Genomic DNA, 11,465 nt, shown 5'->3' on the forward strand with positions numbered 1-11,465 from the left:
GAGCCATAAAGTATAAAAAGAATAGAAGCTAAAAAATGGCTATTCAAAAAAAAAAAAAAAAAAAAAAAAAAGGATAACTCAGTAAAACAACTTATCAAAAGAACATTAAAAAAAATATTTTCAATTTAATGTGGTAATCTATAATTAAAAATGACAGAATAAACTTTTATTTTAAAAAGTCTATTTTGTTAAGTAGACAGATGTTTTCATTAAACCTACACACTGAAAGTTCTTAAGATTTTTCTGAAACTTTTACAATAAATAAAATTAAGGTAGCTTAAACTATTTCAAAATATAAAGTTATAGCAAACACAACTCCCTGGTGTTGATCTTCATTGCCATATACTGTTAAAAGGTACATGACCAAACAAGTACTCTGACCAAACTAAACCACTTTCCAAAAAAACCAGAAATCTAGCACAAATAAATTAATTCAGACTGAGTAGTTTAAATATAGTATTTTAGTTATAGTTTGGACTGTATTTGATCACTGTTATAGAAAAAGGCCATTAACCACATTTTAAAGTAGGTACAGTATATTACGTGTGTGTGTGTGTGTGTGTGTATTTTTTTTTTAAGGCAGAGTCCGCTCTGTTGCCCAGGCTGGAGTACAGCAGTGGTAAGATCTGGGCTCATTGCAACCTCCGCCTCCCAGGTTCAAGCCATTCTCTTGCCTCAGCCTCCTGAGTAGCTGGGATTACAAGTGTATGTTATCACAACCAGCTAATTTTTGTATTTTTAGTAGAGACGTGGTCTCCTCATGTTGGCCAGGCTGGTCTCAAACTCCTGACCTCAAGTGATCCATCCACCTCAGCCTCCCAAAGTGCTGTGATTACAGACATGGGCCACTGCACCTGGCCACATCACATGTATTAATGAAAATTAAAAACATGGTTTTTCTTAGGTTAAAATAGTAATGTTGACAAATTTCATCTTACGCCACATCTCAGGTTTGAATTATGATGTCATTAATTACCTATATAGACTCTTTAACATAAAATTAAAAGTATTACTTCAAATCTTACAATATCATCAAGAACTTATCCATCTAATTCAATTAACTGACCTAAGTATCTTTCATAATTTTATTTTTATATTAAGAGCCAATCATTTCCCCTCTTCCAACAATTCACACTTGTTCTATATAGTAAGGTTTCAAAATGACAAGTTTTTTCCACCCAAGTCAACCTTGAAAAGGCAAGGACTGCAGGGAAAACAATGAGAAATGAAAGAAATCTCTTGCTACCCTCAGATCTACCAAGCTACACTTAAGAGCCAACTCTAAGTTCAAAAAGAAAAAATAAAGTGGGAATATAAAAAACTCTTAAAAATGTAGAAGAAATTAGACTAGTTTAGATTTCTTTAATATCTTCTTTAATATGACATTACAGCACACAACTGAGCCCCTAGTGTGTTAAACATGGGGATGTATATCCATATGAAGAGAATGGAAACAAGTTTAATCTTAACCCCATTCCTTTTGGCAAGTAATAGAAATACAGCATACAAATGGACCAATTCTCTGTCAGTGTATTTTATCAAGTCTTTGAAGACACCATAATAGTTTTATAATGAACTTTGCTGTAATCTGTTAAAGAATCCTCAAATTAAATTACAGGGATGGTTTGTTTTAACTCAAACACAGTAAAATGGGGATTGTACTAATAATCCCCTCATGAAGTATAAGGATTAATGCTCATGTAAAATCAATGCAGCTATTTCCCTATCACTGAGATACAGTGTTAAATATGGTGTCTTCAGCTGCTTATAAAAAGGGTTAAATATAAGAACAAAAGAATTTTCATCCTGAATTACAGTCAGTGAAACAAACGAAAAAAAATTTAAATCAAAGCTTGTGAATGGTTTTATATGATTTGTCACTAAACATAAACATACATATGCTCAAAGCACTTTAAAAAAGTTTTAAGTTGTGATTTAGCCAGAACTTCTGCAATACCCATAAGAAATTAGGTAAAATTCTAATGTTCTGGTAATCAACATATTAGGAAGCAACAGATATTAAATTTGAAAGAAAATTAAATACACAAAATAAAAGGACTATTTTAAAGTAAGGGCATAAGAATAGGAGTTGCTAACTATAGCACTGAAGCTTTTCCTTGGAAATATCTTAAACTTACAGGGAAGACAAACAAGGTGGGCAAAATATGCAGATTTAAAGCAATGACAAGTTACAGTAGAAGAGGGAATGCATTCTCTAATCCACAGGATCAGGTATGTGGCTCTACGCAGTTACCGGGAAATATTTTGGTGTTCTTCCTATCATGTTAATTTAAAAATTTAAACTGAGTTACAGTAGTTTTATAAGTTAAGAGCTGACACAAGCAAATTACAAGAACTCTAAAATTATCCTTCCTTAATTGGGTAGGATTTACCATATCCACCTGAACAAACCCATTTCCCCATCCTGAGATCTAAAAGAATGTGAATATTGACCCATTTTAATGCTTTTCAAGTTCAGACGGAAGCCATACTGTACACCAGTCCTGATTTTAGGAAACAGCACAAAGCAAACTCCTAAAATCAACTCACTTAGAAAAGAAAGGAGGCAGGGGGTTCTAGGAATTCCTCCAGCCACAAGTCATTCCAGTCTTCCTGTTAATGCAAAATCCGTTTGTATAAATGGCTAAATAATAACTTCCAAAAAACCTCCAAAATTATGTTTCAGTTTCAAATTAAAGAACTTCAAGAATTTTCAAAGAATCTAGTATCAAAACAGATCTTTACCAGTTCACATTTGTTCCATATTTTGCATTAAACAATAGGCTTAATGATTATTTCATTATGGCATACACATCAGAACCTAATCTTTCAGAAGGGCTCACTGACAATCCAACTGCTTTTGGGAATTTATCGGTTATCTACAGGGAACACCTGACTGGTAGTTAGAGCCAGGTCATACTGCAATTTAAAATATTCCAACTCGGCTGGGTGTGGTGGCTCATGCCTGTAATCCCAGGACTTTGGGAGGCCGAGGCAGGTGGATCATGAAGTCAAGAGATCGAGACCAACCTGACCAACATGGTGAAACCCCATTCCTACTAAAAATACAAAAATTAGCTGTGCATGGTAGCGCATGCCTGTAGTCCCAGTGACTGGGGAGGCTGAGGCAGGAAAATCACTTGAACCTGGGAAGCGGAGGTTGCAGCGAGCCGAGATTGCAACACTGCACTCCAGCCTGGTGAAAGAGCGAAACTCCATCTCAAAAAAAAAAAAAAAAAAAACAAAAAAAAACAAAAAAAACCAACAAAACAAAAAACACACATATATATTCTAACTCAAACACAGGAAATAATCAGAGGGGGACAATGATATATAACTGCAATATACTAAGGCAGCAGATAAGTCATTTTTCACCTAGGTCATCAGCTGCCAATAAAATCGTATGTATAAGTTTAATGAATGAGTGCTCTAATTTAACTAAGGAACCTGTCACGGAGCTGAGAGAGGGATATAAGAACTGCACTTGCAATTCTAGCTGATGAATTCATTAGATTTTTATAAGGCAAATAATGTGGAAAGTTAGAACAGAATTTCTAAAACCATTTATCCTGTGATGTTGTAAATCAAAGTACTACTTTATTAAATGAGTTATTTTACACAATATGAACATCAATATAATTACAATTGTAAAAAAATTTTTTATAACAAGGATGGACTGATTTTCAGATTTCCAAATCAGAGTCAACTGTACATTTACACAGAATTGTCTTTGCATGAAGCCCAAAAGGGAACAGCATAAAAATGAGTGTTTTCTGTAGCCCCTTTATTTTTGCTGATCAACAGTTTGTTAGAAAAGCAGCTGCAGGTATGTTACCTAAGGTCTGAGACAGTAGAAGACTCAAAGGTGTCATGAATTCACCTATAAAACATAAGCAAAATTTTCAATGAATGTTACCATTACACAAATGCAACTTAATCTGCATTTCAAATAACTAAGAAAAAACACTATGAAGATAGTATCAGAAATAATTCTCAAACACACAACACACCCACCACTAACTCCATTCTTTAGGGAGAAAAATTCCAACCAAATGTAATGTGCAAAGTGATGACTTTCAAACAACAAATTTATAAACAAATTTACATAGCACATATCTACATTTTGCCCTATATTTTAATGCTCATAAACTCTGCTAAGGGGATGGGTTGGGGGGAAAAAAGAAGAACATCTGCTAATTATTGTAAGTAAAATAACTGTAAAAAGGTGCTCAGGAACATTGGTGTACACTGTTTCTGAGAGGAAAACTCTCAAATATCTTTGTAATCACTATTTCCTTTAAACTGATAAGTTTCTTTCATTCTTGGACCAGAGTTGGCCAGCATGTACTCATCTCCCCATTTTTGGCTACAGTAGTAAAAATTTGGATGTTTCAAAGGCATTGAAAGGAAATAGTCTGAGGAAAAGGGACTTTTAAGTTACACATTAAAAGGTGAAAGCAATAAAGTCTCAGAAGGCAGAAATTAATTTCACAATCTGAGAAGACAGTTTTGGTCTTTTTACAACCTTGATATTAACAAACCAATAAAAAAGAGGTTACCTACCTGTAAACAACCTTATGCCTGAACATCAGCTAATTCTGGAGGAAGTGGAGTCTTAGGATGCTTGCTCTCAAAGTGCTGCTTGAAGGTCTTAGGGTCTGGCATTTGCGTCTAACAAAAAAATTGTGCAAAAGAGAGCTAGACTTTATTTATGAAACAAAAATGTGTTACATTTTAGAATCCTGAACCTTCTCATGATACACAATTATCACAAAACATCTTTAAATTCCTACAACTCAGTGGCTGGCATATGAAGAGGGATTTTGTGGTAAAGAAATTCCTAACATTCCCACATTTCACATATAAAGAAAGGTAGGTCACACAGAATGTATTCTGCTTATCTGATTAACAGCAAACAACAGGTAACATTTACTGAATGCTTATTATGTTAAGCATGTTACCTAAATTCCCACAGAACCTTCAAAGCAATCTGTAGCTCTTTCTAGCATCTTCATTTCATGTGATAAGAAAACTAAAACCCAGTTTAAATTGCCCAAGACCTTATTTTAACTTAGTACTAGGTATGTGACCTCTCAAATACTATACTATACTGACTTTTCTTGACAAGAACCTTCAATTATTTATTTTTAACCCATTCAATTAACAAAATATGAAATAAAAGTCTGTGGGTTTGAGTTTTTAAATATGCAAATTACTCTAGCACTTTTAGGTTAAGGTATTTCATTACTAATTGATTAAACTGTGCACCCTGCCTCTTTCCAAACAATCAGAAGCTGTTCAATTTCATTATTTTGAGTGTATATGTAGGTAACTAACCTCACTATGGTTTCCTTTGGCACTGCCATTCACTAACTTCAAGGGTAATGAGCTTAAACAAACAGGAAAGAGGCTCTGATTTGGAATTTCAGAAGTATTTCTTTGAAGGGCAGTACAGTAGTGGTCCAGAGGGTGGACTCCGGAGCTGAACTGCCTAACTTTAGATTCCAGCTCTTCTACTAACCAGTGGGGTGACCCCACACAAATTGTTTAATTTCCATGACTCAGTTTACTCTTCTGTAAAATGAGAATAATAAAAGTACTTTATTTCATAGGGCTGTTACGTGGATTAAATGGGTGAATACAACGTAAAAACCTGGATCTATGTCTGGCATATGGTAAACACTCAAAAGTAGTTGTTGTAATTATTGTTTTTCAAATCTAATAAAACACATGAATTCTAGGAAAAGCTCTCAACATGAATATACTCTATATGGTTTTATAGACCTCCTAATTATGGATTTAGTGAAGAAGGAAAAAAAAAGCCAATGATATTACCAGTGGTATATTTACCAGCATATCATATAGCTCTAAGAATGTAGTTTAGAGCTATATGATATGCTAGTGAAGTGTATCATATGCCCTTATAAAGACATCTTTATTCTATATGAGTAAAGCGATTTTGTTTGGTTCACTCCTTTTCCCCAGCACCTAATTTTGTCTGGCCACAGGAGCCATTCAAAACATATTTGTTGAAAGGATGAATGAGATAGATACCTAAAACAATCAGCTTTTGAACCTACTATTTCAAGTAAAGCATCTATTTTGCCATGGTTTCAAAATGTTAATCTACACAAACCAATTTATAATGAAAGAACTGCCCATGGAAGAGCTGTATCTTTCAATTCCCCTTACCCTACAGACAGTGCAGGTATATATTAAGGCAGCTTTGGCAGCAGCCTTTTGGTCATGTCCTTGTTTCTTCTTTTGTCCAGCTTGCTTTTTGGCATTTTTCTGCTGAGACTGAATCTTCTGCTGTCCACGAGCCATATCTAAAAACAGAAGGTAACGCATTAGAGTGGCTTATTTACTCTAATACAGAGTAATCTAAGCATAAGAACATTCTTAGAATTGAAGCCTTAAGTTTTATAGAAATATCTGGCAAATAAAAATGTGTAGGTATTAAAATTCCTACATACAAATACTACAAATGTATCTACTGGCACAACTCTGTGGAAAGCTAGTTGGTAGTTGTTTATTCTATGAGCCAGCAATTCCACTCTTGGTATATATCCAATAGAAATGCAAATGTTATGTACCCAAGACATGTACAAAATGTTCAGAGTGCCTATTCCAAAACTGGAAACAATCTGAATGCCTATCAACAGTAAAATGGATGCACAGCTTGTATACGTATGTTTATAGTATTTATACAACGGGAAAACTACGCAGCATTTAAAAAATTGTTACAAGTAACAACTTGGTTGTATCTCAATGTTAAAGGAAAGAAGCCAGTTGTGGAGAATATACATTATTTAAAGTTCAAAACAGGCAAAGCGAATCTATAGTGAAAGGAGTCACCTTGGGGGTTACGGTTAATGACTGGGAAGGCAGTGCAAGAAGAGGACTTACGGGCTTCTGAAAATGTTCTCTACCTTGAATCAAGTGTGTTTACTTGCAAAAATTCATTGAACTATACACTTAAGATTTATGCACTTTACTGTATGCAATCTTCAAAAATTTACTTAAAAAGATTAGCCACCCCCCATCATTTATTTGATCACTGAACAAAGGCAATTTCCCTTCCCAGTATTCACGGTGACTTGCAATTGTGGTTCTTGTAACTTTAAGGAAGAGCTGACAGCTAATCCTTCTAAAGGAGACCACCGAAACAGGTGGACACTGTTCTCTTAAATACTTAGTTTTCATAAAATTACTGTTATTTTTTTTAAAACATTGGTCTTGCTGGACTGCTGCACAAATTATAAAATAAGATTATTACCAAGTTACTAATTCCAGAAGTTTCTTTACTCTCTAGTAGTTCCAAGTTGAGGAAATGAACGTGGTTAAGAGGGTTCTTTTACAAAGCTAAAAGATACCACTTTTTATTACTGATGATCTGAAGTGAACCCAAATGGATTAAAAAAAAATCATGTCGCTGAAAAAAAAGTTACTTTTACTTTTCCATTTAAAGGCTTTTATTAGACCACACAAGTTAAACCTGTTCATAAGGAGTCTTTCATTAGTCTCAATTGCTTTTTAAATATATCAAAATTGGATCCTAAGAAGAATTCATATATATATATATATATATATATATATATATATATATAGTTTTGACTAGCACTGTAACTAAATGTAAATTATTGCAGGACAGGAACATACAATGGATTTATATTAACTTCACCAGGGAAGGGTGAAGCTTTTTCTGATTGGAACCGTAATTAGTTAATAGATATGAAGTCAAAGCATTTCATAAAAATTATTGAGCTCCTATTCCCCAAAAAAGGAAACTGAAAAAATACACTGATTGGAGAAATTCCCACTAGCAAAAAAACTAACTGAAAGTCAGCTAAAATATAAAAGAGGATCAATGCTTTTCAGGATAGTTGGCTGAATCAACTGACAAAACATGGAGTTTTTATATTAAGCTAGCATACTACATACTAGCCTAACACAAAAAATGAAAATGTTAGCATGCTAGCCTAATATGAGAACCCCATTCCCACCAAACAATGGTAAATATTGCTAGCTGTATCAGTCCTTGAAGACTAAGCTTCCATTTTTGCTTAAACAAACAAACAAAAGTAAGGGCGGGGTGGCTTGAGCCTATAATCCCAGCACTATGGGAGGCTAAGGCAGGCGGATCACCTGAGGTGAGGAGTTCAAGACCAGCTTGGCTAACATGGTGAAACCCCGTTTCTACTAAAATTAGCCAGGGGTGGTGGCATGCATCTGTAATTCCAGCTACTTGGGAGGCTTGAGGCAGGAGAATCACTTGAACCTGGGAGGCGGAGGTTGCAGTGAGCCGAGATCGAGCTACTGCACTCCAGCTTGGGCAACAAGAGCGAAACTCCGTCTCAAAAACAAACAAACAAACAAATCTTTAATTCTAAGCCAAATGGCACATTTTTTTTTTTTTAAATGTATGTTTAAGTCCGATGTTACTGCAAGCTTACAAACCTATTCCCATGGAAGAGGTTTGGATACTTTTGTATAATTTGTATAATATACCAATGTTTTATAACACTTTTTCTGTCTCAGTGTCTTACTATTAGGACCTTGTAACAAAGTAGTCAGTCCTGTCACTCATCTTAACTCTTAGACACAATGTATTTTATGTATGCTGATACACTGATTTTGTGGGAATTCTAGTTTTACGCTTAAAAAAAAAATCTTCAAATATTAAGCCACTAATTTCAGAAGTTTCTTTGCTCTCTACAAGTTACTAGCTACTGTAATAGTTCCATGTAGTGACTCGTACAAAGCAATGTCACTAGATACACAAAATTATTTTTAACTTTTGCACTTAGGACTTTCACTAAAATATAACATTACACAATAGAGTTAACCCATTTTCCATTGTCACCAAACAGCAATAAAAAAGCCCGAAGAGACTTAATAAAGACAGTAGTTGCTTGTTCTTATTCTGAAGACAGAAAACACCACAGAAAGGAAATTGAATCAAATAGGTTAAATGCATGAGATAGGCCCCTAACTTCTGACAACACGCCACATCGATTTCCTTTCTGAAAGCAGAAACTGAAACGAACCAACCACCTGCTTTTGGACAGCTCAACTTAAGGTTTGCTCTCAAGCCAACAGCATTTTCTACAAAATCGTAAGCAGCCACAACCGTTCCTTGATTAAATGCGACAAACTGGAGAGAAAACGTCATTTACAAACACCTACATGCTGGTTTTTAATGCAACTCTTCGTGTGGTTTTCCGAGGGGCTGCAAAGAAGGAAGTAGTAGAAGGAACGAGTTCTAAAACGAGGCGCTCTCGTAGGAGGCAACAAGTAAGCACTGCCCCAAAGCTCCTTTAAAACCAACACAAATGAGTAAGAGAAGAAAAGGATTTTGGGTCCAGGAAGTAGGCACATTCTCCATAACCATCTGAAAGGAAGAGGCCCAGGCAGCGCTCCACAGACTGACCCTAGCTTTCAACTCCATCGTTTTGGGAAAGGAGAGGAGAGGAGGAACGTACCCAGAGTGAGGTCTCCTTCACCCAACACTTCTCCGACCCCAGCCGCAGCCTGGCGCACCTTCCTTCCCAAACCGACCTCTCCCGCCTCGGAGACCCCCTCCTCCTCCCTGCCACCAAAGGCCAGGCAGCCCCCACCTAGCCAGTCCTCAAGGACCCTGGTCTGAGGCCAAGACTGCCCTCCCGGAGGCTAAGACTGCCCGAAACCCGGACCCTGCGGCCACCAGGAGCGCCGGCCTCCGGCAGCCGACCGGCGGCTGTTGCCGGGGATAAGGTTACCACTCCGCTCTCGCGGCTGGGCTGCCACCCGGCCACCTGCAGGGCCTGGCAGGCGCCCGAGTTCACCCTCCTTCCAGTGGCCCGCGCCGGGCCGGGCCCCGCCGCTCCCCGCGACCCCTCGCGACCCGCGGCGAGTCCCACGGTCCCCACTGCCCCCCGCCGGTAGGCCCCCGCCCCGTTTCCCGGGCGTCCCGAGGCGTCAGCGCCGCCCCCGCTGCCGCTCACCCGGGCCGGGACAGTCTTGCGTCGGAGAGACAGCGCAGCGCGAGAGGGCAGGGGGAGAACGCCGGAGAGAGAGGAAGGGGGAGCGCACCCAGTACCGCTTGGGCCTCCTCCACCCGCCGAGGTGGGGAAAGAGGAGAGCCGGGAGCACAACAGCCCGCGCCTCGCACACCCGCCGCCGCCTCAGCCTTAGGGGAGGCCACTACGCCTCGTGCCCGCGCACGCCGCGCCGAAGTCCCAGGCGCCCCCGCCCCGCCCGCTCCTCGTAGCCCCGCCCACTTGCCTTCTTGCGGCTGCCTCCTCCCCGCCCCCACCCCGCTTGCACGCCTGCGCTCTGGCCCGCCGCGCGAGCCAATGGCAGCGCGTCCTTATTACATAAGCGCGAGGGCTGACCCTGGTGGACGTGAACTTCGGGGAACGTCGCCCTCTGTCCCCGGGCGCCCCTCCTCTCTGTCGCACTCTGTCGGCGGCTTCTTCACCTGGCACCGGGAGCCGCGTGATCCCTGTCCTGGCTGGTGACCGGGCCGCGGCGTGTTTCACAAGCCGCTCGCTCGCTCACCCACTTGGGCGGCAGCCGGGCCTCAGGCCCCGCGCCCCTTTTCCCGCGCCTCCCTGGCTGTTGCGCCAGTCACCGCGGCGCCCTCCTGGGCACCGGCTGAGGCGCTGGCTCGGGGGAGGAGCGCGGGGCCGCGGCGGCCGGGTCACAGTCCAGGAGCCCCGCCACCCGGGACACCGCAGCCCTGGTCCCCAGCGAGGCCGGCTGCCCAGCGGCTCCGAACGCGGACGCGCAGCCTTTGTTCTCTCACCAGCGGCCCTTTACCTCACTCACGGGAACCCCGGGTGTTTTCCCAAGCTGGGGAGTTTTAGTGAACTCAAGATTCAAGCCTGAGCCCCATTAAAAATTGCTGGCTAGGGCCGGGCGCGGTGGCTCACGCATGTAATGCCAGCACTTTGGGAGGCTGAGGCGGGCGGATCACAAGGTTAAGCGATCAAGACCATCCTGCCCAACGCGGTGAAACCCCGTCTCTACTAAAAAATACAAAAATTAGCTGGGCGGGATGGCGCGCGCCTGTAATCCTAGCGACTCGGGAAGCTGAGGCAGGAGAATCGCTTGAACCCAGGAGGCAGAGGTTGCAGTGAGCTGGGATTGTGCCACTGCACTCCAGCCTGGCAACAGAGCGAGACAAAGTCTAAAAAAAAAAAATTGCTGGCTCGGCCTGGCGCGGTGGCTCACGCCTGTAATCTCAGCACTTTGGGAGCCCAAGGCCCGAGGATCACTGGAGCCCAGGATTTCCAGACCAGCCAGAGTAACATAGCGAGACCCCAGTCTCTACAAATAAAATAAAAAATTAGCGGAGCATGGTGGCCCGCGCCTGTAGTCTCAGCTACTCGGGAGGTGGGAGAATCGTTAGAGCCCAGGAGGTAGATGTTGCAGTGAGCCAAGATCGCGCCACTGCACTCGGGCCTGGCGACAGAGTGACA

The 11,465-nt window shown here is 40.7% G+C and overlaps 1 protein-coding gene across 3 annotated transcripts in view; it reads right to left on the bottom strand.

Annotated features, from left to right (window-relative positions):
* ZNF706 (zinc finger protein 706) overlaps nt 1-10,238 on the bottom strand; it is a 30,272-nt gene extending 20,034 nt beyond the window's left edge. The window contains exons 1-5 of one of the 3 annotated variants that reach the window (XM_032251287.1): nt 9,987-10,198; nt 9,190-9,318; nt 6,193-6,329; nt 4,564-4,671; nt 3,573-3,880 (exon numbers count right to left, since the gene is read on the bottom strand). In XM_032251287.1, coding sequence (XP_032107178.1) covers nt 4,576-4,671; nt 6,193-6,327 — 231 coding nt within the window. In that variant the 5' untranslated portion in view covers nt 6,328-6,329; nt 9,190-9,318; nt 9,987-10,198 and the 3' untranslated portion in view covers nt 3,573-3,880; nt 4,564-4,575. Of the gene's footprint in view, nt 1-3,570; nt 3,881-4,563; nt 4,672-6,192; nt 6,330-9,189; nt 9,319-9,986 lie in introns of those variants that run through there. The other 2 variants (XM_032251279.1, XM_032251291.1) reach the window with 2 other exon arrangements.
* Between the last annotated feature and the right edge of the window lie 1,227 nt (nt 10,239-11,465).

This window comes from Sapajus apella, unplaced genomic scaffold, assembly GCF_009761245.1.
Source record: "Sapajus apella isolate SASKATOON/1434 unplaced genomic scaffold, GSC_monkey_1.0 scaffold3, whole genome shotgun sequence".
NCBI classification, from domain to species: Eukaryota; Metazoa; Chordata; class Mammalia; order Primates; family Cebidae; genus Sapajus; species Sapajus apella.